Source organism: Kwoniella europaea, chromosome 1 (genome assembly GCF_036810445.1).
Source record: "Kwoniella europaea PYCC6329 chromosome 1, complete sequence".
NCBI classification, from domain to species: Eukaryota; Fungi; Basidiomycota; class Tremellomycetes; order Tremellales; family Cryptococcaceae; genus Kwoniella; species Kwoniella europaea.
In genome coordinates, this window is record NC_089487.1 from 14,100,457 (window position 1) to 14,125,760 (window position 25,304).

The following is a 25,304-nucleotide window of genomic DNA, read 5'->3' on the forward strand; positions in this document are numbered from 1 at the left end:
CGGCCGAACACCAGGTAACTGACCATCTCTTGAAATCTCAAGGTCTCGAAGAAATAGAAAACAGCGGGTCAGTCGGATATTTTTGGATGGTTATTTATTCTCATTTTATCCAAGAATTTCAGTTGAACATCAGGTCCACTCGCTATGCGGTCGATGCATCAACAAGGTATATATATATACATATCCCATACATACATAGACTGATGAGACATCCAAGTAAATCCAGCACAATGTCAGGAGAACCATCGTCCTCATCATCGAAAATATCCAAGAAATCAGGTAGGACGCCCGAACAGCAAGCTGCCAGGGATGCAAGGAAAGCAGCCAAGTTAGCAGCCAAGGCTTCGACTTTGACCTCGACTACAGACGTCACTGAACTTCCGGCCGATGTCCCAGCTCAGATAGATGGTACGATAGAAGGTACGGAGGGAGACGCCGAATCGTCCAAGAAACGAAAGAGGGTCGTACCAGAGGGAGAAGAGCTGGAAATTGACGTATCGGCTGCAGCACCCTTATCAAAAGCAGAACTTCGAGCTCAACGTAAGAAAGTTAAAAGGGGTGAAGAGGTAGAAGTGGTCAAAAGGGAATATGAGAAACCTGATAAACTTTCAAAAGAGAAGGAAGAAGGTGAAGGTGAAGATACGAAGCAGGATGGTATAGCGAGTGGTGGAAGTGGGAAAAGACAAAATTCAATTTGGATTGGAAATTTATCGTTCAAAACTACCGTTGATTCGCTCACTGAATTCTTCGAAAAGAACATTACCGAAGCTGGAGGAGCTGGTAATGGGGCGATAACAAGGATTAATATGCCTAAGGAGAATTCAAGAGAAGGTTTTGCACAGAACAAAGGGTGGGTGAAACTCAACGTTATAATCATTAGGTCTATAACAAACGCAATATCGTCTTCTTCCTTCTCATGTGATCATGTGAGCTGATTAGGTACATCTCATGATTCTGTGTTTCTAGTTTTGCATATGTCGATTTCAAAACTCCAGAATTACAAGCTTTGGCTGTAGGCTTGAGTGAGAAGTTCTTCGAGGGTAGGAAAGTGTTGATCAAGAAGGGTATGTCCAGTGTCTGCTAATTCATAGAGCTTTTTTGATATACTAACCTGTTCTGTCTTCACAACCTTTAGGAGATGACCATGCACCTACACCCAATGCTCGAACACCCAAACCTCTATCTACCAAAGCTGAAGATCTCGGTTCGTCCTCGCGTCGACCTGAAACGTCTTCCTTGTACATGGGCAATCTGCCGTTCGACGCTACCGAGTTGGCTATAAGGGATCAGATCGAGGAGAATGCGGTCGAGAGAGAACATCCTTCAGAAGAGCAGGAAGTTTTGGAAGCGATTGGTGAGCGGGGAGGGAAAAAGAGTGGATTGAAGAAAGTCAGACTGGGAGCGTTCGAAGATACTGGACGATGTAAAGGGTAAGCTAAGATACGACTGATTTGTAGCCTCGGACGTAGCTAACGATATCTCTTCTTCTTTGATAGGTTCGCGTTCCTTGATTTCATCTCCGTACGTCATGCCAAAGTCGCTTTGGCGAATAGGAAGAACCATTATTTCGATGGAAGACGATTGACCGTCGAGGTGAGTGTTGTCAATACTGTCCACTGTCATTACAATAATCACCTCCGTGCAGAAGAAAGGATCATTATGGTCCTGTCATACAACTGGTGAGAGACTTTACTGACACTCTAGTCATTGCAGTTCGCATCGGAAGAAGCTGCCAAACGAAGTGGAGGTAAATCCAAACCGAAACTTCCTATAGGTGATAAACCCAGGAAATTCTATGATTCTGCCCCTGCGGCTGGTGAGACCTCTGTTGGTGATGAGCAGGATGGTACAACAGAAGGTGGACCTGCGGAGAAGAAGAATGATAAGAGGGGTAAGAAATGGGAGGTCACTGGACGACCTAGACCCGGTGCTGCGTTGGCTATGGCCAAGAGGGAGAACGTGGGTATCGTTGAGGGATCAGGTCAGAAGATCACTTTTGATTGATCAGATTTGGGACGTCTCGTCATACGCGCGTATGCTCTAATACTCATTCGTTATAGAAGTCTTCTACTTGACTGATACAGTATTCGTGTTTGGAGATATCTGTAATATTCACGGATAGCTATGTATTTTCATCCGTGCATGTAACCATAGAAAATAAGTCAACGAAAGTAACTTATTGGTAGCGAAAAACGTAGATCGGGAGACCCCATGTAGCCCTTCTGCATCCAGAATTGTAATTCGCATTACGAAATACAGGTCTGGTGTAGATGCGGTTGTAATGATGATTAGGATATTGGTGTTTTGGTATGCGTAATAAGGTTTGATTGGCGTTTCTTTGAATCATTAGCAACAATGCGCATTGGATCAAGTTCGCCCTTATACCCTTATCCTACGTCGGTCTGCATGGTCTCCGTTGTTCTTTATCATTCTTACTCAAGTTCCGACTGTTGCTTGCTTCTATAGAGTCTATCACTTTGATACCCATATCGACATATCAAGATATCACCAACAATACCCTTGATACTGCTTCTGGGATTAGAACAACCAATCACTGGCTTATCAGAGTGAAATAGAACAGGAAAAAATATAGATATATAATCAATAGGCCCAACAGACAAAGACGAACATCACGTCTTTCTCTTCCTTGCCCAAAGTGAGGGCGTGGGCGATAGATTATAAGAGCCCGGCGATCCGTTGAGGACGCTGGGGCGTGTGTATCGTGGGTATACTCTCGTTCTTGCCCTTCACTCAATATGTGCAATACGTATAGCTAACATAATGTTAATGCTTATCATAGCGATGTCATCATCATCCTCTTCTTCCAAGAGAGATAGAGATCACCTCCCTTTCCCCCACAACCATGTTAATATCCCGCCCCAATTCCACTCGATGATAGCAGGCGCAGGTGCAGGTCTAGTCGCGTCCATAACTACATGTCCATTGGACGTCGTCAAGACCCGTCTGCAAGCCCAACACTTCGCAAGAGGTTCAGAAGGCTACGAGTCGGTCAGTATCATCATATCGAAGATATGGAAATCTTCAGGTCCCAAAGGTTTTTATAGAGGATTAGGACCGACACTGGCGGGGTACCTGCCAACTTGGGGGATTTATTTTACGGTGTATGATTTGGTCAAAGATAGGGCGGGTGTGTGGAATGCCAGTCATGGTGAGTACTGAACTGTATCTCTGTTGGTTGAGCGAGAGGAGGAGCATGTGTAGGATGATAAGTGGGATACAAGTGTGAGATAAGAGAAGAATTAGATTTAAGAATCAAGTGCCAGTGAATCTGTATGAACGTCTGGACGGGTTTAGGAGGAATGATCGGCCAAATAGGATGGATGGGATTGGAATTGAGGTTGAGAGATAAGGCATATATCATCTGCTGAAGATTGCTAATTTACTTAACAACCCCCCACAGGTCCATTACAAGGTAACACCGCCATTGTCCACATCTTCGCAGCTATGACAGCGGGAGCTACAGGGACGATCATGACCAATCCGCTATGGGTGGTGAAAACCAGATTCATGGTGAGTTGCAATAACCTCTTCCCCGAGAGCTTAGCTGATATCCGTGTCCGAATGATAGGCCCAAGCAGGTACGACCGACTCATCATCGCGGTATCGCACGACAATAGGCGCTATACGGTCTATATATAGGACAGAAGGATTTAGAGCGTTTTATAAAGGTTTATTACCTTCGTTAATGGGAGTTAGTCATGTCGCGGTACAATTCCCTTTGTATGAGAAGGCGAAGTCATGGGCAGGTGAGTGATGGTCTCATTTCAGGGGGATGTGTGATTTATCTAGCAGATATGTCAGAGAAAAGACATTGTCTTCTCACGTGCAGAAGTTAATTGGAAGCGGAGGGTGTCTCAGATCAATCGCATAGGTATAGAAGCTGACACTTCAATTCTCCTGCAGACTCAGATAACGGTGATCATTCCTCTTTACCACCCACTACCATCCTAGCCTGTTCAGCATTCTCCAAGATGGTAGCTTCATTATGTACCTACCCTCACGAGGTCCTCAGAACAAGATTACAGATACATAAATCTTCTTCTTCAACTGTCACAGAAACAACAAGTGGGAAAAGTAGATTACATCCTCAATCTATACCTACCGGGCCCACCTCCGCTACACCATTATATTCACCTTTAGTTACTGGAAATCAACCTCCCCATCCCCATGCTCAGACGAATTTCAATTCCCATCCATCGATAAATAATCCTATACCAAACCCATTACCTAAAATTGAATTACCAAAACCACCATGGTACAAGCAAATCATACACAAACCCAAGAAAGGAGGAGTGGTATATACGTTCTTACAGATAAAGAACCAAGATGGTTGGAGAGGTTTTTATAGAGGTTTATCAATAAATTTAGTTAGGACTGTACCGAATTCGGCTGTTACTATGTTAACGTGAGTGGATTGGTTTGTTCGCTCTACCATAGAAGCTTAGACTCGGAAGTAATCGATCTTTTCGTCATACCCCATACCTTATCTTGGGAATCTCTTGTACCAAGCTGACGACTATTATCCATCGGTTGCAGATACGAACTCCTCATGCGTAGATTATCATCATTTTCAGATTAATAGATACACCTACCTACCTACTTTGCGATCAATATTAACAATAATGCATATACAAGTGAATAACGGATTGAGTTTATTCTGCGATCAATATGTTGTGTCGTCCAGTGAGCATGTCGGATTGAAAGTTCAGATTGATATGTCATATTGCATAAAGTATTACTGTAAACACCAGAATAAATTAAACTAGAAATCGAGATAATGTCACCAACTCCTATAAACTCATCAAGCACCACACGATCCACAATAACCAATCACTATCCCTGGAAACTACGCCAGAAATCCGCATTTGTTACCTAATCAAGCGAATACCTTGCCTATAGCTTTAATAACTTCTACAAAAGCCATCGCTCCAGGATCAGGAGGCATTTCACCTCTCTCAGCACCCGTACCAGCATAAGCCGCTCTTCCCATCTTAGCCTCCTGTTTAATCGTATTCTCACCACCTTTCACACATTCCTCTACAGCATTCTGTAAATTACCTCGATTGGAGAGGGTTTCGGCAAAAGGAATGAGAGAATCCATAACTGTACGATGTCCTACTCTAGCTGCTGTACGCTGTTGTAAAGTATCCAAAGCTTCTTTCACAACTTTACCGAAAAATTCTTCGTTGACCTTTTCATCGGGATTCGCCTCAGCATGCTTGATCAGAGAGGTTGTAAGACCCGCAAGGAAGATCGAGAAGATTGCTCCGAGTGTACCACCCATCGAATCGTCAATGACTTGTGTCAAGGTTCGGAAGAGCTCTACGAGATCTCCATTCGATCCTAGACCTTTTGATAGGGCCGATAAAACTCCTTTGGCACCTAGGGCACAGGTCTCTCCGCAATCGCCGTCACCGACGATCTGTACGTATTGATAAAACACAAAAATGAATTAGTGAATGATTCACAAAATCAGAAGTGGATAAGTAGCTTACGGTATCCCATTTGGTCAGTTGGGGTTCCAGGGCTAATATATTCTCAGCAGCGGTTTTCATAGCTTGTTGAATAGGTTTTGGATCGACTAAAGAACAAGATGAGGAAAGATTTATCAGTCACTTTTGTCCCTGAAGCCTGTATAAGAGATGAGTACTCACCGATCAACTTGGCCCCTCCAGTGTAAACCTCCTCTTTCTCCTCTTCCACCTCCGTAAACGCATCTTCCCTCTTCCTGTTCCTCAAACCCTCGGGAAGGGGATACCTCTGAGAAGTTGCGGGCCAAGCGGGGGAGTTGTGAGGTGCATCAAGCAATTCCAAAAGTCTCGAGGTAGATACGAACGAGTTTTCGGCGGCGACGTTGGTCAAGTTGAGTAGGGAGAGGGAGATACCGGGCATGTTCATTGAGCCCATGAATGGCCCTTGGAGTATACGGATGGGGATGATATTTCGAGATTCTACGATGGGTATGGGTTAAATACGAATTAGCTTGGTATCCTTATTATATTAGCAGATCGAAGTTGAGTCACTTCATTCAGAAAGGGAAATAATGGTTTACTCTGTAGATATATGACGATTGACTTACCAAGTTGTACCAACACTTCATCTACCACGGCACCCATTTCCAGCTCGCTCATCGCTCCCATATTGTTTACCAACAACACAAGTTCGTCGCCATCCTTGAATTTCACGAACGACCGTTCGGGATCATCTTGTTTGAGGAGTAAGTCGAGGAGTTTGGTGATTAGTTCTTCAGGACCTGGTTGAGCAATGTTGAAAACTCCCTAAAATTTCGTACAATATATTCATCAGCTCAATTTTCCCGAAGACCATGGTACGCGAATTACATCTATGTCGATGGAATACGACGAAGTGAACTGCTTTTGCAATTAAGCTATCCCACTCACAGTCTCGTTATGCAACCCTAGTCCAATCTCACATCTGCCTTCTTCAATATGCCAATCGCCATCACCACTTCTACCCGGTACGTGACAATGGTCCAATGCAACAGCTATGGAAGCGGTATTTGAAGACAATGATCGACCGAGGGGTACCAATTCGTCAAATGACATGTCGGCTTCTGAACCTGCTCCCATTATTTTGCACACTGTTTTTGGGGAAAAAACACAAACACAACTTGATCAATATGCCTGTTACCTTTGAGGTTGCGAGCGAAATTGAATATGAAATACTCACCCAAAGTTATACCTGCCAAACATCTTCTACCTAGATATTTCCCTCTTGATCTCGGTACGGATACGTCGTCACCGACAACCACCAACTCTACGTTCTTGGCTCCTGCAGATTGGGCCATAAGTCTCGCCAAACCGAAATGAAGGTTATCACCGGTGTCTATAGGATACACAAGATGGAAAATCAGCATGATACTTCACACGTACGGCCTTTGCATACATCATACTCAGAGATAAAGGTTCTTTCACTCACAGTTGGTGATGATCAATATAACACCCTTTTCACTTCCGACCATCTTGATCGCCGCATTGACCTGCCTCGCACTGGGACTGGCAAATACATCTCCCGCTACACTGGCAGACAACAAGCCTTTACCCACAAATCCAACTGTACCGGGTTCGTGACCGGATCCACCTCCACAGATCAAAGAGACTTTGGAAGAATCATGATCTGCTCGATAGACTACCTTGAGGGATGGGATGAGGTTGAGGTAAGGGTTGGAAGCTACTAGACCTCGAAGGGATCTAAATACTAAGGTGGTGTGATCGGGGAAAATGTGTCTATCTGTCATCGTGAAGATGTCTCAGGCGGTGATGAAGATCAATGCAAGTATAGAAGTACTACTGTTGAACTTGACTCCTTTCACTCGAAGTATATAAACGAGGATGTTGATCAGAAACTGAAATTTCAGAAGAAGCAGTCAAGAAGGTCATAAAGTAGTATGTATCATATCATGATTCCGGTTCTCTCTGCCGCGTACCACGAGGGATGGTTGGATTATAGTATTATGCTTTCTCGCCTATATCTTACTCCCACTTCCAGTGGTATACAGGTACTGTATGTATGTCCCATACAACGTATCCTATGACATACCTCCATACAGCAGCCCAAGTCCCAAATCATTCGGCCCCATCCATCACTCGTAATTCTCAGGAACCGAGTTAACCGGACCGTGCGTACGTACTCGTAATCTTATCTCTCCGCAATTATTCCTCCGGACCATCTCGAGCCGGAATGATTCTGAGTTGAAAGGAATCATATGACTTTACTCGGTCCGATCTTATTCGTATGAAGTTTATGTTATGGCTAGAGGCAGTCTAATGGTGGTGGAGGTGACATCCAGTCATATGGGTCATTACCGAAGCAGAGAATGACGAAAGGATCTGATCTCAGTTGAGCCAACTCAAGTGAGTTCGAGTTGTTCGATTATTTTTGATTCGAGGTAAAAGAATTTCGCAATATTCCAGTATCATTTACATTAGCAATACTCTTGTTACTGTTCATTGAGTAAAATCAGCTCATACATCTCTTGTATTCCATACCAAACCCTACCAGTAAGTGATTTCACCTCCCTCCGACTCATCCTAGGCTGACCGTTCAATCTTCTCAGTGTCCCAACCACCGTACACCATAGTCCTAGCATGCGACGACGCAGGACACGACTACAAGTCCACCTTGAAATCACTCCTCGAAGCTGACAAACGAGTCAAGGGAGTCATCGATGTTGGAGTACACAAGAATGAAGAAGGGAAGATAGACAAGACTGCTTATCCCCATGTTGCTGTGGATGCTGCTAGGAAGATTATCAATGGAGAGGCTGACAGGGGTTTGTTGGTCTGCGGGACGGGTTAGTCAATCTCGACTCATTGACCACCCCCACATTTCCACCAGGTCTTCTGTCCTTCATCCGTGAATGATCAGATTATGTCATACTTGAGATGAACAATCATACTTACGTTGATATTTTCTAACCCATAGGTATGGGCGTAGCCATCTCCGCCAACAAAGTCCCAGGTATCAGAGCCTCCGTAGCCCACGATAGTTTCTCCGTTGAGCGATTGATCAAATCCAACAACGCTCAGATACTTTGTCTCGGCCAGAGAGTGATAGGTATAGAAGTAGCGAAGAAGTTGGTAGGCGAATGGTTAGGTCACACGTTCGATCCTGAAAGTGCATCAAATGAAAAAGTGAAGACTATACATGACTATGATGGGTTCGAGTATGAGGCTGTACCTGGTGGATGTAGCTAAGCCAATTTAGTGTGATCAATCTGCATTGTACGTACTCGAAAATGTGTCTATGAGTTATGGAGATATGGCTTTGTTGCATTGAGTTACAAAGAGAGAATACCTGACGAGATTGAGACATACTGATTGATCAATGATACAACTCGACCAAACAACACCGGCTGAGGAACTTCCTTGGGTGAGAAAAAAAAGACCGCAACAACGACGTAATGAGGCAGCGTCACATTGGGTAATCAATTCATAAGATATATGAAATGTGAGATGTATTGTAAATGTAAATAATTAACGTAAATATCGAAAAAGAAAATTTCGATCAACTCCAGCCCAGTCTCTCCTTATACCATTAAGGCAGAAGCATCTGACGGTGCACCGGCACTGCCCCAATCCCTCCTCCAACCACCTTCACCAGCCGTAGGTCTCTGGACCATACTCTCTTGAGGGGTATAGGAGAATCTCGAAGTACTGACTTCGCCATCAACGGCTGTGCGGTGGAACAAAGAGGTCGATCTGGGTAAGATGATGTGATTGAATCTGAAGTCCCACAGCGCAGCGAAAGTTTTTCGGTATGCGATCTATAGCCGTGGAACCGGATCAGCCAAGAGTTAATCATAGACTCATTTCTCGCTGAGAGTGATGAAACACTTACGATTGCACAGATGCTCCCAGTGATCGCCCCACCAACACAGTCCCACTAGTATCGCATCAAATCAGTCTTGGCACATAGTTTATATGTACACAACTGGGAGACACTTACCCAATTGTGAAACTCGTCAATAGTCAAAGAAGCAGCTATCAGACTTGCACCGAGAAGAGGAGCGATAGTGAGGATCATCTTCCAGTAGCTAATCATCTCGATTTAGCATCAGACCTGGTGAGAGCAGAAAAAGATACTCACGCTGGTCGATGATCGGACATGACTTTGAGTTGAGCGTTGAAGTAGAAGAAGAGGTAGACGAAGCCGCTATACAAGAACAGGGTCAGCAAAAAGAGGATATGGTAAAACTTATCAACAAGTGGGATGGGATGACTCACGCAAAAGCAGCAGTAGAGTGACCGGACCTATGTTATTATCAGCTAAATTATCTTTCTGAATGTAATGGATAAGCAAAACAACTCACATCCAACTTTCGAGCGAATCGTTGATTTCATCTTGATCACTACATCCGTCGTACAATCAGTTACATTCACGTCTTCTCGCGCTGATGCACAGACCCGGCTTACCCTGTACAGATCGACCTGGTATACATGATTTGTCTGAACCCATCGCCCGATTGAACAAGTTGCGAAACATCAGGTTTACAGACGTCTACCCCAGAGCAAGAGGTAAGTAAGCCGCTATACACTATTCAAATTTGTGAGACATTGAATACATACCGAGGAAATGAGGTCTACAATCATCAAGTAGAAAGTCAGCACCATATGTCTGCAATAGTATAGCAAAGTATGATTTGACCCACCTCAATCCACCAATCAACCATTTATGAAATACCTGAAACACCGCCGCGGTAATCAAGCTCTCCAACAAACCCATCGTCGTACCCAGAAACGCATTCAGACTTCGGATTCTAATTTGGAACAAGGCGAAGAAAACGAATGGTACGAAGAACGCTATGAGAGCTGCGGCGTAGATGGGTATAATGTTCTTACGAAGCGGGTAAGCGAATTCTGGATAGGCGATTGAACCGTCTATGTTCTATACATATACAGTACATCAGAATTAGCTAGGGGTTTTCAATCGAAGTGTAGTTTATAATGAGGATAAAAAAACTCACGAATACTGGAAAACTCCTTGTGGGTGCTGGATCAGCTTCATAAACCCCCAAACCGATCGCACCCATCGCTGCCATTGTGATTAGGTCGACGGCATGTAATCTGATCCAAGTACCGAACTTGAAATCATGAGCGAATCCACCTTGTCTCCTTCCTCCCGTATGGGAAGGATACCCAGCTCCAGCTTCCGTTTGACCCACCACACCTGGACCCGGAGCGGTTGCATTGGGCTGTTTGACAGCGTTGCGATTACCGCCGAAGAATGATCGACGAGGTTTTTCCGTCAAGGTGGGTTCGGCAGAGGCTCTTGGTGAGGCCATGGTGGATGTGTAGTGTGGATGAACTACTGGATACTATTGAGGAGTTGTACCGAGGAAGAAGGAGATGATTCCTTCTATGATGTACTACTTGGAGCAGTATACTCGAATTGGGCTGAGTCGAGCTTAGCTTGGTGAGTCAAGTCAACGTTGAAAAGAGAAAGGAAAGAGAAGAAGAAGGATTGCCCAAGGTCTTCTAATGGTAGATATGATACACATGAATGCTTATACTCAATCAACTCGCTATGACGTCTAGACACATAGTGGATAAATCCAGCCTTTTGAGCTATCATCAAAAAAAACTTGGTAGATAGGTTGAATGATGATCTGATCAAATGACGTGAATAAGTTGGGATTGGCAGGTCCAAGCGTACGGTTTTTCACCTAAAACACAAAAGGCACGGGGTGATTATGACGTATGACAGGTCTAAAGATAGAACAACCTACTTGCATACTTTCATGGCAACCCATGCAATATGGTAAATACCCATAGCTGGCCTGGCTGTATTCTTACATAGCGTATACTGCGTGTGTTATGCTTGGATAGGTGAACTGGCAACAGTAAGACCGTACGAGTACAGCATACTGTAATCATAAAGTAGCAATGAACAGTAATGCCGGCATTTCCACATTGGTATATCCCAGATTGATAAGAATACATATAAACTGATGAACTACCGAATGACCAGATCAATACATAAAAGCACTTAAGCAAGACCAGCTTCAACGGCATCCTTGAATCTCTGCACGATAGGTACCATACCACCTTGATCCACTACGAAACCAAGTGATAATGGGTATTCGTTGTCGAATCGAGCGGGCCATGATGAGACGATTCTTCGGTTAGTTGGGTCATCCTATATGAAGTGATCATCATTGAATTAGCATACTATCCAATAATGCAAGTATGGTTTATGTTAGTGACTTACCTTGAAAGTAACCAATTTCAAAGCATCTTTACCAGCTACAGTAGCCAAAGCCTCGAGTTCTTCTCTTACAGTGGTAGTGAAACCAGGCAAGTAGGCACTGTATATACCGTAATGATCAGCAACTATTCTATCCTGTCGTATGTGTGTATATGTATTGGACAAAACTTACACTCTAGTATGAGGCAAAAACTTTTCCTTTGGAATATGTTTGGCGATAACAAAGTTCTGTATTGTAATCTCTGGAGAAGCGACCCAAGCAGCCAATTCCAATTCTGGTGAATCGAATCCATCACCCACTGGGCAGATGGCTTCTACTCCATGGAGGGGCTCTCTGATAATACCACTGATGAATGCCGAGGTAGCAGCGGAAGGTACACCAGGTCGAACGACGATGGTGGGTAATCTGAGGATTCTACCGTCGACAAAACCTCTTCTGGAATATTCATTGACCAATAATTCAGAAGAGAGTTTACCCATTCCATAGGCTCCTTCGGGAGTAGCGATGGTGTGGATATCAACGACGTGGGGGAGGGGTCCACCGTATACTGCCAAGGAAGAGGTGAAGATGAATTTGATCAATTCACCGGAAGCTGTCTTTCGTTGACGGGCTGCTTCGAGCATGTATCGGATTGAATCGATGTTGACCTGTAGTTTCGTATCAAGCGTCAGCCTTTGTAACAATACGAAACATCGGTAAGGTGAGGCGATGGGGATGGATTAGTTAGGAAATATCGACCCACCTTCAAACCCAAATCGAAATTATCTTCACTTCCCCTACTCATAATACCATGGAAACAGTAAACAGTATCTGGCGTACCGAATTCAGTATCATAGAGGGTAGAGATTGATTCGGGGTTTGTCAAATCAGCTTTAAAGGTCAAAGCGTGCTGAGCGCCCTTAGGAGCTTTGGGTTCAACGATATCGGCTAAGATCAATTTGACATTGGGTGTTTTGGGGTCGGAAAGAAGTTCAGAGGCAAGCTATCGGATCAGATCAAGATTAGATGATCAATTAGCTCATACCAACCCTACTCAACCGACGCAGTGGAAAGAACTTACAATACCACCTAACCATCCTGCTGCACCGGTAATTAAGACTACGTTGGAGGAAGAAGATCCGTTGGTAGTAGCGTCGACCATTTTGATTAGTCCCTAGTGTATGTTATGAGATAAGTGATAATGAGAGTAGACAGAGTATCTTGGTATTATCGAAAGTTTGATGAATCTTTTCTATTTTATTTTCTTGTCGCTCTTTATATGAAAGTCTACTCAGGAGGTAAGTTACTCTTCCCATCTCTTGGTCTTTCGCATTCGGCTAACAAGTCCGATTGCACTTGACCTTGACTCTTTGCATTTGCATTGCCATTACGACATTCGACCATACGTCGAAGGGAACCATAGTGATATCCTCGGAATTATCAACAAGACGAAAGTAAAAAAAACAGGACCGACGCGATGGAAGTATCTATCCGGAATGGATAGATAAAATAAAACAGCTTGTTCCTGAAAGGATTCATGGATGTATTGGGCGATTTAGCGGTCCGCTTTTACCGAGGAAACCGAGCCACGTGAGGACCATGCATCCTTTCGAGTGAGCTGCCACTCTCCCGCGTATACAGGTGTTGTAGGTGCGGTCGTCAGCTGCGAGTGTCAGTTTACTAGATGAGGACATGAGTGATTGAGATACATGTAGAGTAATATCCATTTATAATATCAGTTCTTCACCTATTCAATCATAAAGATGAAAATGTAAACATTGTTGTGAATATATTATATATATTATATATATATACATATATTTGTAACCTGAACGCAAAAATGAATTATAACGTTTGCTTACCAAATAGACAATCGATCAAACACAGATATCTTTCCCACTTTGTTCTCTTCCAATGTCATATGGCTAGAACCAGCCCACAAAGAATTCCTTTTCTTCTCGATCAACGTGGTAAGCGATCACTGGATCACTGGATCACTGCATAGTCTCAAAATTCTGATTCGCAGCAGGTAAGAACTTATCAAAGTAATTCGTCCAGGATTCCCAATCAAATGTACTAACAGGTAAAGAATCCAAAAAGGATGGGTCGAAATTACCGCTGCTGTTATTATTGTTATCGGGTGGACCTGTATGACCTTGTCCTTGTTGACTGGAATGGTAAGGGTTGGCATTGGAATATCCATTCGTCTTGTTATTGTTATGTGGTTCATGAGGTAAATCCGAATGATACTGCGGCGCAGAACCAGGCTCCTGTCCGTGTCCGTGTCCTGGTCCACCATACATCTGATGATGATGATGCTGAGTTTGAGTTTGAATTTTCGTGTCAGGTTGTTCAGGTTTACCTCCTTGACCACCCGATCCTGGTATTTGTTGAAAATGGTATTCTTGCAATTCGTCAGGTTGTGTAGGATAATTTGGCATAGGATATTGTTGAGCCTACCAAATAAACTCATCAACATAATTCTCTCCATCGTGGACATCATATCACTCACCTGTCTGGTAATATCCATCATCCCTCTACCTAAAGCCATTCCACCTTCATCGGACTGATTGAGATTCATACTGGTATTGCTATAAGATCCATCTTGGTTGATGAGCGGATTGACATTGTAAGATCCTTTAGGCATAATTTGAAGGACATCCTGTCCACTGGCATCCTTTGCTTGAGATACATCCTGGTGTGGTCCTTCAGAAGCCTGTTGATCTGCTAGTACATCCGCCTTGGCAATTTGTGCATCATGCGTTTGAACTCGATCATGAGCCTGATCCTGTAGATCCTGAGCTTGCTCCGAATCAATGTCCGATGAGAGTACCACATCTCCCCGGTTGAGTCCACTAAGATTTCGTTCTTTCTCACTTTCCGCTACGAACACTCCACCACCTTTCATACTTTCGTCCTTCTTAAACTGTAATTTACTAAATCCACCTTGTCTAGGTATGACTCCCGCAGTGGGATTAGCAGGTAATTTATGTGCCATTCGATTCTCTTGACTATCGGGATCGGTCTTAAGGGCAGCTTCGTATAGTAGTGTCATTGTCTCGCAGGTCTTACGACGAATCGACATTTGATCTATGACGGGCAATATGATGAGTTGAAAGGTCTCGAACGATACATTGAGCTAAAGTCAACTTACCAGGTTGTACGGCATGTTCCCACCTCGTTGCTGTTTCCTTTACTAACTTGAGTGTGTCGAGCGCCGCGCTATCCCCCCTTCTCGCCCAGGTATGATACTGGATGAGCGCACAGCTTGTCGCAGCATAAGGAAAGACGAAGAGTGTGTCGAGGGCATCGTCATTGGCATCTAGCCATTCCAGGGCGTCTCTTGACCAAGCTATCATTTTCGACCAGTGCGAAACCTCGACGCAGAATGTCAAGTGGGGGGGACAAGAGTAGGTGATTCGCATGAATACACGCCAGAATAGGAACTGCAATGCGGTGTAGCCTAAGTGAAGTAGGCCTGTTGAGTAGAGAACAGTAGGACAATCAACATTCTGTACTCTTTGAACTATGATCGAATCAATTTCAACTCACCCGCCACATGCGAGCTCTCTTTGCCTTGAAACTGTAGTTCTTCAGGTAACTGTTCCTTCCATTTCTCCATATCGCTAACCAATCCTGCTAATTGCGCATCGGTGGCATGTTTCAACCCTGTAGGTGAGTATATCATCTTCAATACTCTCCCAATGAGGATCGACAATTTGAGATGTTCCGAGAGAGCCATGAAGTCGGGTTCCAGTGGCCATTCAGATGGTTCGGTCAAGCTTGATATGGCGTAGGGCGCCGGTAGGAGGACATCGCAATCTAGTAAATCGATCAACAGCGGTATGCCTAATGCTGCCCCATACCTAATCAAGAGGTATAAGCCGACGAATTGATCCAGTTGCGTATAAAGGGAGAGACGTGACTCACCATCTATCCATGATAACGCATGTCGCCCATACTCTCCTCCTGAGTTCCACGTACGCCAGATCCTGCGGCCCTTGCGCACGCAATGCTGATTCTCGATGTAATCCTAGATCTTGTGCCTACATTATGGTAAGCCACACATGACAGAGTGCGTCTGAGATCGACTTACCATACGGATCGCTGCACCTGTACGTATCAGGGAAGCACTGGCAGTGGCAGCTGTAGGTTGAGCATGTAGATCTCCTACTTGAGCCAGCAAAAGCTATCCATAACTTATCAGCACCCGTTCATCTTAGCCACTTGGGCACTTTCGTACTCACTAACGCTTGTACATTCTCAAATTTAGCATCACTCAAAATATCATTACTTCTAAGTAACCCATTGATCACCCCCCTCACACCAGCAAATATCTCCCTGGGAAACTGTCTCCTAGTAGCTCCCAGTCCACAAATCGAATATAGCATAAGTGGACTTGGAGTGGTCTTGGCTGCGAATTCAGCTCTGGAAACGATGGGGAATAAAGGGGCTACTTCGCTGAAATATGCATTGACCAGAAGAGACATCGTTTGACCCGATAAGATAGGTTTGTTGAGTCGATTATGAGCTCGTGTGGGGTCGGATGGGTCGGCATCTGCGTGTAAAGGAGCGGAAGGAGGGGCGTTTACTCGGATCACACCATTGCCATCTTCAAGTACTTCCCATGAGTTGTGATGGCGAAGATCGAACGCTTCGGAAGGGATGGTAGGGATGGTAGTATGTAGAAGAAATGCGATCGATGTCGGACCTGGGGATCGACAGTCAGCATGATAGATATCATTACGGCAAACTCACCTTCCACTCTTCCACCACTTCTATCATTTGACTTTGTCGCTCCGCCACCCATATTCTCATAGTCGTATGTATCGGGACTTCCTTGATTCTGCATGGACGAACCGCTCGTGACGACACCGTTGGATAGTGTCTGTGTATCTGCCGGGGGAGCTTGAAGTTTATCCGCTATGTCAGAAACGATCAGCCTGGAACTGAGTCCTGGATGATGCGTGATACTCACCAGTCTGACGTTTCTTCTTAAATCTTGTCTCTGTAATTGGTAAAAAGAAAGTACATTCTAGATTGCTCTGTTTACAGTGAGCACAGATTGGCTGAGAGTCCAATCCAGAGGGAGCATCACCCGATGGGAGGATATCGCAACGAATCTTCTTAGTTCGCTAGTGGTCATGTTATTCAGCTTAGGCACATGAATGATAATAAATTCGCTTACACAAGCATCGCACGCTCTACCCGTTTTCGTTCTTTTCTCCTTATCCTTATCGGCTTCCGAAGGCGAAGGTGCCAATTGATCATCAACTTCTGCTGCAGCTTGAGACTTCCTCTTTCTCTTCTTTCCTAACGGCCCTGCCCCTCCTTTTCTACCCGTCTGCTTCGACGACCCGCTGGGACCGGCTTCGGTGAAGTCTGTCTTGGTGGGTGTGGCCTGGGTGGTCACCGAGCTAATCCTAGGTGAGGGCATGGTGGATGATGAGCGTGGGGTTTGTTGAAACTGAGACTCAGGCGCCGTGTTAGCGGATGGAGGGCGTGAGAAAGCTTGATCATAATATTGTGATTGCCGCAGTTGTTCATGTCGCTTTTGTTGTTGTCTCTCAGAGGGATCTCGGACAGGTGGTCGAGAAGGTGCTGGATCTCCACGGGTAGGGTCCGACTCCGGTGTGGGCGTTTCTAATTGACCAGGATACCAATGGGGGTTCTCCTGAGGTTGATAGGACGGTTGAGTTTGTTGTGAGTTAGTTGAGTTGGAAGAATCCATAGATACGTGATTCCAACTAGGTATCCATCCTGATGCAGGTTCATTCCCACCACTATACCATGGTGGTAGATTGTTCTTATTCTGATTCGACATGTTGGTGTTTGGGTTTGTATCTATTCCTATTGACCTGAGGAATGTGATCGGAATAATTCTTCTAGATAATTATTTTGCTAAATGACAAATCAATAAAATGGATCCGTCTGTTTAAACTTAATGCACCATCGGTTATTTTCTCTCTCTAGTCACCCCTCAGAGCCATCCATCTGGTTCCTATTCGATTGGCGGAACAGGTTGTCTTTCGTGTACGGGATAGAGGAGATTCGGAGTGAGATGTGTTGCCAACGAGAGGCGAGAGAAGACGAAGACGAAGACGTAAAATGACCGGCAGATACAGTTGGGATCAGAAGTGGAGGTTTGACGCAGGGGTTATTTACTCGAGTAAGGGCCACAGTACCTGACCTTGTTCTGTCACCGTCACTGTATGGAAATTAATGTCAAGTGGCGTATAGGTTGTACGGCGATGAGGATGAGCATGAGGATAAGGATGAGGGGATATATATATATATATGTGCTGAGGAGGGAAGACGGTCCAAGTGAGACAAGACGCTGGAATATATACATATATACATATATGCATATACACAGTATGACTATACGCACTGTGCCAGGACAGTAATGATTCAGATGCGTTCCATCAGGGCCTGAGGTGTAGTGCCACATTCCGGAAATCACAGGGAAACAACGGAGATACCCGCTCAACTCCGCCTGACCTTCAACCTACACTCACTCACTCACTCACCTACACAGCTACTCGAGTACACCTACTCATCATTACTCAACCTTGTTCTCGTCATTCTTCCATCCTCATCATCCATCTTCAACTCCATCCCTCTTATACACTTGACAATCGAGATACGGCCTTGATCAGACGACAACTCAGTCAACATGTCAGACAACAAGCAAAAAGTCATCCTTCAAACCTCCGACGATGAGCAATTCACCGTAGAAAAGATCGTCGCCGAGAGATCAGCTATGATCAAGTCAATGATGGAGGGTGGGTTCATCTATAGTCATCGTCCCGCAACTCTCATCCCCCCGCATTGCTTCATACCATCTTCCATCTGGTATCGAGACTGAACTGCCTGGTCTGATGCAATGCAAGCTGATGTTGATGCGATGTGAAAAAATCGACGCACAGACCTCGGGGAACAAGAAGGACAAGCTATCCCACTTCCCAACGTCTCTTCCTCGGTGCTCACCAAGATCCTCGAATACTGCGATCATCACAAGAACGAGCCTCTCCCAGCTGCCGACTCGAGCGATGCGGATGACTCGAGAAGAAAGACTAGTGAGATCGGTGAATGGGATGCAAGATGGATGTGAGTGTATGATCAGGAAAGTAGAGTGAAAGTGATTCAGAGCTGACGCGATCAATTAAAAAAATTCACTAGCCAAGTCGACCAAGAGATGCTCTTTGAGATCATCCTCGCTGCTAATTATCTCGACATCAAACCTCTTCTGTGAATCATCAATCGTTTTTACAGGAAGAATCAGGCTGATATAAGTGAATAGCGATGTTGGTTGTAAGACTGTCGCCAACATGATCAAAGGTAAGACCCCTGAGGAGATTAGAAAACTCTTCAACATCACCAATGAGTAGGTCTTCTTTTCCTTTTCCCTTATGGCGTCGAGTTATGCTGATAATAATCTACTTTCAGCTTCACTCCCGAGGAGGAAGAACAAATCCGAAAAGAGAACGAATGGGCTGAAGAGTAAGTCTTGTCTGGGCATGTATGTTCATTCGTGCTGACATCAATGTACCGCCTTAGCCGATAACTCGCTCTCTTCTCTCATGGCGATATCAGACTTCCTTCCCTTTGTACTATAGCTTTTTCCTTATACCAATTTCCGAGAGTGAGAGTCAGAGAACAGGGTAGGATATATATATTCGTACTCGATGAAACCCATTTTGCTTTTCTTCTCCATTCTTCCTTTCATGTAAACAGAATTGAATCCATCTTAAATTTAGAAAGAGAGACGAACCACGTCAAATTCATGAATCATCTATGTGAAACAAAGCATTGCATTGCAAAATGAGCATAAGCAAGATATCTGATGTCCCATGAATGCCAAGAGTGATTCCGCATAGATATAGAATGCAGTGGGATAACGTGATTTCTGGTTGTTCGGAGGGATTTACCCGATTCATCCCATCCCCCACATGACGGCGACCTACAACCTGATCTGTTGATTTATATCAAACATTACACATTGAACATCATCCATCGTCCCTATCATTGGATCACCACTACTTGCGATGGACCAGTCGAGCATCCAGAGTATGGACTACGCAAGTAGTAGTAGTAACGCCCAATTCAATTACAATATCGAGCAGCTTCAACCAGATCCAGAACAGGAAGCGGGACCCTCGTCACCTCCTTCGTAAGTTTCTAGAGCGTTTCATCTTATTCCGTCAATCCATATCATCCACGATCCCTCTCCTCAGTCATGCACTGACACATATATCATGGGATGACAGAAGTACGAAGAAGCGTAATCGACGTGAATCATCTTCCGAGCCTACCCGAGTACAACTAGCATGTTTTTACTGTCGGTCCAAGAGGATAAGGTGTAATGGGGTGAAACCGACTTGCGAGGGATGTACGAAAGCTCAAGTGAAGTGTGAATGGCCCACATCGAGGGCGAAGAAGAGAACTAAGAAGCAGATGGAGGAGGCTAGGGCAAAAGAGAAAATCAGTGGTGAAGGAGTTATAGCGGATGATGTGAGTGCTGCTTTTCACTCCATCGTGTGTGTGAAAGTAAAGCTAATGCATAATGCACTGTACATGTACAGACTCAACAGGATACGAGTTTTTCAAATTCCTTTACTGCTGATCCGAACGACCTATGGAACCTTGCAAATAGTACTAGTAATTACGTCTGGCCGACAGATTTCGGTCTACCCACCAACGGCAATGGCAATGGCAATGTTAATCCGTCCATGGGTATAACGGATTTCTCACAAACACAGTCTCAGTCACAAACCCAAACACAGGCGATGCAGCCACCACTAGCATCGGCGATGTTACCTTCGACCTCAAATCCCACTACAATGACTGATCTGGGATTGACATTACCTACCGATTGGTCACCCTCTGCTGATCTCAGGTTGGCAAATGCATTAGAGGACCAGATGGCTTTTATCAATGGAAATCCGGGGGAGGATAAGGATTTGGAATTGTTTTATTATCGGTGTGTAAGTGACCCTCCTATCATGTAGTAACAGGTGCAAACGGGCCAATTCTCATATCTCTCATCTCTCAATAGTCCGGCTCAACAGCCATACATCCTGGAGTCAATCGAATATCCCTCAAACTTCAACGTCGTTCTGCTCAATCACCTTTAGCAGCTCCCCAACCAGCTGAAGAAGAATCGCCCTCGGCATATGTCACACCTTCCTCCGACTTGTTCGACGAACATGGCATGCCTCATTTACACGTATTTCAACCGCTACTAGCTCTATTTTTCAAACATTGTTCTCAGCACTTCCCTTCAACAAGTCATCAACGGATGCTAGAGCGTTTGGAGACAGGTACGATGTCTCAATTTCTCGCATGTTGCATAAGCGCCTTAGGAGCTAGATTCTCTCAGAAAGATCCTACTACGGCTGCTGCTCCATTCATCGCGAAGGCGCAGGAACTCGTGATTCCACTCTTACATCTACCGACTTACGACGTTGCGACAGGTCTACTTTTCTTGGCGTGGAGCAATTATGGACAAAATAGTGAAAGTGGATTGTGGCAATTCTCAGGAATGGCCATTCGGATGGCTATCGATCTGGGTATACATGAAGTGTCGGAATTATACGAATCGCCTGCTCATATGGTACGAACGAGATTACTATTTTGGTCCATGTTTGTTACGGATCGAATCATAGCTTTTGCAACTGGTAGACCCGCTTCTATACCTGAAGATATCATCGAAATTCCTTTACCGACCGATGAAGATTTTTTTCCTGATCCATCCAGAAATTTACCTACTTTACCCGTCGAACCTCTTGAACCAGTCCCTTTCGTCCAGCTAGTCAAACTGATGATAATTTGCGGAAGAATTTCGAATGTGCTCAATGGACGAAGAGGTAAATCGCGAACGTTGGTCAGTTCTGTCGAACCATTACCTGAATTATTAGCAGATTTGAAAATCCGTCTAATCCAATTCTACTCGAATTTACCTGAATCACTCAAATGGTCGGCGGATAACTTCAAACATCAACACAATAGAGGACACGGCGGGACGTATCTGTCGTTACATCTTTGGGCAAATGCTGTGTTAGCTTTGGTATATCATCCTGAATTGTTAAAGAGTCCAAGTGGGACTGAGACACCGTTGAACAAGTCGATGGATAGAAATGTGAAGTTAAGTTTGGCTTCGTCAAGACAGATTTGCGAGTGTATGGTATTTGCAGATTTGGTAGATTCAAAAAGTTATGTAGGTGGTAGTTTCTTATCCTTACATTCCCCAGCAGACTAAGAAAGTGGGACATAAACTGACGTACAGATATAACCACGTTCACAGACATCGACACCCTACCTTACTCAACCCTTATTTGTCGGAGCGTGAGTGTATATCTCCGTTGCAATGGATGATCTGGCAAACGATGCTAACGGCGAGATCCATTTGAATAGCATGGCTTTCATCTACGAGATGCGCTCACTATCTATATCATCCTCCGATCCGACATCACAGACCAGCGCGACGGACGTATTGATGCTTTCGATGGCAAAGCAGAATTTCCAAGCTTTGCTAAATGCCATTCAGCGGATGGAAGATTATTGGGCAGGAGCGGGATATGTCGCTCAGATATTAGAGAAGCGTGAGTGTTATGATGCTACATGATCGTGTGAAATGGCCGAAGACTGATCTGGGCATCGCGAGATGTAGGTTCCGGATCGCCAAGGTCGACTTCGAGAAGGGCCAATAAGAAAACTTTCATATCCTTGCCTGACACGGGGTTGTTGAAGAGGTTTACAACGGGTGAGTTGAGTTGTCACTGATCTATGATCACTGTCCCAAACCTGATTCTTCGACTTGTTAAACTAATGCATGACCTTTTGACAGATCCTGAACATCCATCAAATGTTGCTGCACATACTGAGACTTCCCTGAGAGAATCTATAGCAAAGAGCGAAAGGGGAAGTTCGCTATCGGCTTCTGGACCTAGTAAGTGACATAACCGATATATGGAGCAGATAATAGAGGCTGACCATTTTGCATCGGACTCTCACAGCACCACTATGGTTAGCCGACCTGATGTCAGGATACACCGTGCAGAACATGTCATTCGCACCTGCCGACACCCTAGATCTGGAAAGACTCTTAGCGTCCAGTGCGGGCTATGGGATAGGTGAGACGAGCGGGAGTAGTGGGTTTGGGATTTTGAAGAGGAGTGAGAGTGATGGGACTCCAGGGAGCGCTGGGAAAGTGTAGCTGAGGAAGGTTGCTAGTTAGAAAGGGAATTGATGGCAGAAAACGATGAGGCTGTATAGTAACTGCGAGAAAGGATGAAAGGAAATGGAAAGGAAAGGAAAGGAAATTGAAGGTTTTTGTCATACAATGTTGTTGAAAGAATGCATATACAGTAATTGATACTCTCATATTGATGCCCAGCATCATCATCTCCTTCGCTAGATATTGAAGATGACACATAACGATTGTCAATTTTCTAACGTAGGATTTGTTGTGGCGCATACCACGGGCTCATGCCTATTGTTTGTTGCTTTAGAAGTTGGTTCTTTTGACAGACATGTAAATTTATTAACGCGTAGCAATCGGGCAATAATACCACAAAGCCATCTTTACATTGTTCTGTTGTCTCAACAGTGAAAAGCATGAAGCAAGAAGTATGAAATCACTGATGCATAGACAAACTAGATTTGAATACAACCACTTTTCCCCCCTATGCTTTTCCACTAGATCCGAGAAGGTTCATGAATCGATCACAAACCTTTGCGAAAGCTTCTATAGCTTCCTCCTCTGAATCTGGGAAGGGTTTGGACGCTAAGGCTTTAGACAGAGTCTCGGCGTATGGATCTCGAGCCCAGGAATTGATGTTGAACTATCATATCACAAGAAGAAGGAGACGGAACAGAATCAGAACTTGCTCGTATTCATGAGGTTATGCGAACGTAAACTCACCTTTGATACACCACTCTTGACGAGATCCTTGAATAGGTCATCTGGAAGTTCGTCTGTACCGTGGGCACATAGGTAGGGGATTCGATCGTTGAATCGCTTTTGTAGATCTTGCAAGCTGTAGTATCGCCATCAGCTATTTCGGTTCCAAATTATACTTGAATGCTGCGATTCTGATGAGCTACTTACATCTCAAGTTTGTATTTGGGTCCACCAATGAATTTATAGCTTCCATGCAAGTTCTACAATATACCGACCAATTAGTCTTTGGATTCAAATCTACACGAAAGATCAACTTACACCGTATGAAGGGGCTAAGATGTGAGCACCGGTCCTATCAAATAAAGAAATGTTAGCTGTACGGTACAGATGATTCATAGGTAACACTCACTCTTTCATGAAATGTTCAGCATTGGCAGGATCAGTCAACATTCCACCTGTGATTTCTCTCAAACCAGCTTCACCACCTTCCAATCTACCCAACTCCACTTCAGTCGCGATCCCCTGAGCGACACATCGCTTGATGTATGGTACGGCAATTGCGATGTTCTCAGCTTCGTTATCTGCATGACTAGCATCTACCATGATACTATCGAATTTGATTCCTTCTTTCTCTGCTAGACCGATTGAGAGTTCCAGGTGCTCCGCGTCGGTAGCGTGGTCGAGGTGGACGGCAATAGGAACAGAGGCGTTGTGAGCACTACACGACACATCCATATCAGCTTCATATGTCCTAGATGTAGTCGAAGTAGAAACCGCCCCACAGAGTCAAACAGTATTGCAAGAAAGGTCCTTTTCCAGCTTGCAAGGTGATGGGGAAGAGTTGAAGGATAGCTGGCGACTTGTTTCGCTCAGCGGCTCGTACGAGACCTCTGGCCATACCTGCGTCGTAGCTAGTGTAATGACGAATTATTAGCTCCCTCTCCATCTGTGATGACATAGTTCCCCTATTCCCACATACCATGTTTGAGCCACGATACCATAGCCTCCAGCTTCGGCTTTCCTAAGGATGTCGAGGGTAAGATTGTTATCGAGAGACATGTTGTTCAGAGCTTGTGATTCTACGTTGATGTTCGTTGATGTTCGTTGATGTCTAATCAGGTCAAGATAAGTCGTCGAATTATTTGAACATCTACTATCATAACCTCGCTCGTCAGACGTCACAACATTCAAGATTCCAGATTGAGCCTTTGCAAGTGGAGGATGATGCTCGCTGCCATATCATGGACATGTGAGTATGGAATCATCCGGTCAGTCGGTAGCCGGTCCGACTGATCAGGGATCTAAAGGAAAAGGGAGCAATTAACAGTTTATGCAAAGAACTTTTGTTTAACAAGCATCTCGCGTAATGGTACGAACCCCCTCAGGTATATATGTCCTGGAGCCAGCGATGATAGCTTTTCGCTCCTTTTGGAAAGAAAGGTTAATTTCGTCTAATTGATAACCGAGATGTAAACTTCCGGCGGTCCAATTGAGATTCAGTCCGGAAACATTTTCCATGATGACATCTATCCGGGTGGGTGAATGAGCTTTGCCATCGCTCTTGTGTCAAATGATGATCTCAAAGATCGTCTACAAGCTGCTAGGTGCCCCGATAAGCCTCTGCGGTACCCCTCACAAACCCTCCCACCACCCCGGGGCGATATATACAGT

General features: G+C 44.6%; 10 protein-coding genes across 10 annotated transcripts; 5 read left to right on the forward strand and 5 right to left on the reverse strand.

Annotated features, from left to right (window-relative positions):
• Nucleotides 1–230: 230 nt before the first annotated feature.
• Nucleotides 231–2,004, forward strand: V865_005381 (uncharacterized protein; the record flags this gene model as incomplete). The annotated part of the gene is made up of 5 exons (XM_066229154.1): nucleotides 231–850; nucleotides 967–1,064; nucleotides 1,136–1,430; nucleotides 1,497–1,593; nucleotides 1,714–2,004. 5 exons carry the CDS (start codon nucleotides 231–233, stop codon nucleotides 2,002–2,004), a joined length of 1,401 nt encoding a protein of 466 aa, XP_066085251.1.
• A 798-nt stretch (nucleotides 2,005–2,802) lies between these two features.
• On the forward strand, nucleotides 2,803–4,600 carry V865_005382 (uncharacterized protein; the record flags this gene model as incomplete). The annotated part of the gene is made up of 5 exons (XM_066229155.1): nucleotides 2,803–3,169; nucleotides 3,422–3,531; nucleotides 3,590–3,767; nucleotides 3,925–4,426; nucleotides 4,558–4,600. 5 exons carry the CDS (start codon nucleotides 2,803–2,805, stop codon nucleotides 4,598–4,600), a joined length of 1,200 nt encoding a protein of 399 aa, XP_066085252.1.
• Nucleotides 4,601–4,897: 297 nt separating this feature from the next.
• On the reverse strand, nucleotides 4,898–7,279 carry V865_005383 (dihydroxyacetone kinase; the record flags this gene model as incomplete). The annotated part of the gene is made up of 7 exons (XM_066229156.1): nucleotides 4,898–5,443; nucleotides 5,517–5,602; nucleotides 5,676–5,972; nucleotides 6,101–6,299; nucleotides 6,423–6,622; nucleotides 6,712–6,867; nucleotides 6,961–7,279. 7 exons carry the CDS (start codon nucleotides 7,277–7,279, stop codon nucleotides 4,898–4,900), a joined length of 1,803 nt encoding a protein of 600 aa, XP_066085253.1.
• Nucleotides 7,280–7,858: 579 nt separating this feature from the next.
• Nucleotides 7,859–8,738, forward strand: V865_005384 (ribose 5-phosphate isomerase; the record flags this gene model as incomplete). Its single annotated transcript, XM_066229157.1, has 3 exons — nucleotides 7,859–7,880; nucleotides 8,099–8,335; nucleotides 8,467–8,738. 3 exons carry the CDS (start codon nucleotides 7,859–7,861, stop codon nucleotides 8,736–8,738), a joined length of 531 nt encoding a protein of 176 aa, XP_066085254.1.
• Nucleotides 8,739–9,070: 332 nt separating this feature from the next.
• Nucleotides 9,071–10,825, reverse strand: V865_005385 (uncharacterized protein; the record flags this gene model as incomplete). The annotated part of the gene is made up of 10 exons (XM_066229158.1): nucleotides 9,071–9,307; nucleotides 9,382–9,426; nucleotides 9,490–9,577; nucleotides 9,631–9,696; nucleotides 9,768–9,794; nucleotides 9,854–9,892; nucleotides 9,957–10,041; nucleotides 10,110–10,123; nucleotides 10,193–10,428; nucleotides 10,508–10,825. 10 exons carry the CDS (start codon nucleotides 10,823–10,825, stop codon nucleotides 9,071–9,073), a joined length of 1,155 nt encoding a protein of 384 aa, XP_066085255.1.
• Nucleotides 10,826–11,529: 704 nt separating this feature from the next.
• Nucleotides 11,530–12,890, reverse strand: V865_005386 (uncharacterized protein; the record flags this gene model as incomplete). Its single annotated transcript, XM_066229159.1, has 5 exons — nucleotides 11,530–11,679; nucleotides 11,752–11,848; nucleotides 11,921–12,396; nucleotides 12,492–12,731; nucleotides 12,810–12,890. The coding sequence occupies 5 exons, from the start codon at nucleotides 12,888–12,890 to the stop codon at nucleotides 11,530–11,532; spliced, it is 1,044 nt and encodes a 347-aa protein (XP_066085256.1).
• Nucleotides 12,891–13,722: 832 nt separating this feature from the next.
• V865_005387 (uncharacterized protein) lies at nucleotides 13,723–17,552 on the reverse strand (the record flags this gene model as incomplete). Its single annotated transcript, XM_066229160.1, has 10 exons — nucleotides 13,723–14,184; nucleotides 14,241–14,818; nucleotides 14,883–15,206; nucleotides 15,281–15,594; nucleotides 15,659–15,774; nucleotides 15,825–15,917; nucleotides 15,976–16,439; nucleotides 16,487–16,651; nucleotides 16,707–16,863; nucleotides 16,917–17,552. The coding sequence occupies 10 exons, from the start codon at nucleotides 17,550–17,552 to the stop codon at nucleotides 13,723–13,725; spliced, it is 3,309 nt and encodes a 1,102-aa protein (XP_066085257.1).
• An 852-nt stretch (nucleotides 17,553–18,404) lies between these two features.
• V865_005388 (uncharacterized protein) lies at nucleotides 18,405–19,235 on the forward strand (the record flags this gene model as incomplete). Its single annotated transcript, XM_066229161.1, has 5 exons — nucleotides 18,405–18,513; nucleotides 18,658–18,838; nucleotides 18,911–18,979; nucleotides 19,032–19,115; nucleotides 19,178–19,235. The coding sequence occupies 5 exons, from the start codon at nucleotides 18,405–18,407 to the stop codon at nucleotides 19,233–19,235; spliced, it is 501 nt and encodes a 166-aa protein (XP_066085258.1).
• Nucleotides 19,236–19,800: 565 nt separating this feature from the next.
• On the forward strand, nucleotides 19,801–22,946 carry V865_005389 (uncharacterized protein; the record flags this gene model as incomplete). Its single annotated transcript, XM_066229162.1, has 9 exons — nucleotides 19,801–19,901; nucleotides 19,999–20,242; nucleotides 20,314–20,715; nucleotides 20,787–21,947; nucleotides 22,035–22,075; nucleotides 22,145–22,332; nucleotides 22,401–22,493; nucleotides 22,578–22,679; nucleotides 22,747–22,946. The coding sequence occupies 9 exons, from the start codon at nucleotides 19,801–19,803 to the stop codon at nucleotides 22,944–22,946; spliced, it is 2,532 nt and encodes an 843-aa protein (XP_066085259.1).
• A 469-nt stretch (nucleotides 22,947–23,415) lies between these two features.
• On the reverse strand, nucleotides 23,416–24,692 carry V865_005390 (uncharacterized protein; the record flags this gene model as incomplete). The annotated part of the gene is made up of 7 exons (XM_066229163.1): nucleotides 23,416–23,574; nucleotides 23,655–23,769; nucleotides 23,841–23,893; nucleotides 23,952–23,985; nucleotides 24,043–24,351; nucleotides 24,416–24,544; nucleotides 24,613–24,692. The coding sequence occupies 7 exons, from the start codon at nucleotides 24,690–24,692 to the stop codon at nucleotides 23,416–23,418; spliced, it is 879 nt and encodes a 292-aa protein (XP_066085260.1).
• Nucleotides 24,693–25,304: the final 612 nt, after the last annotated feature.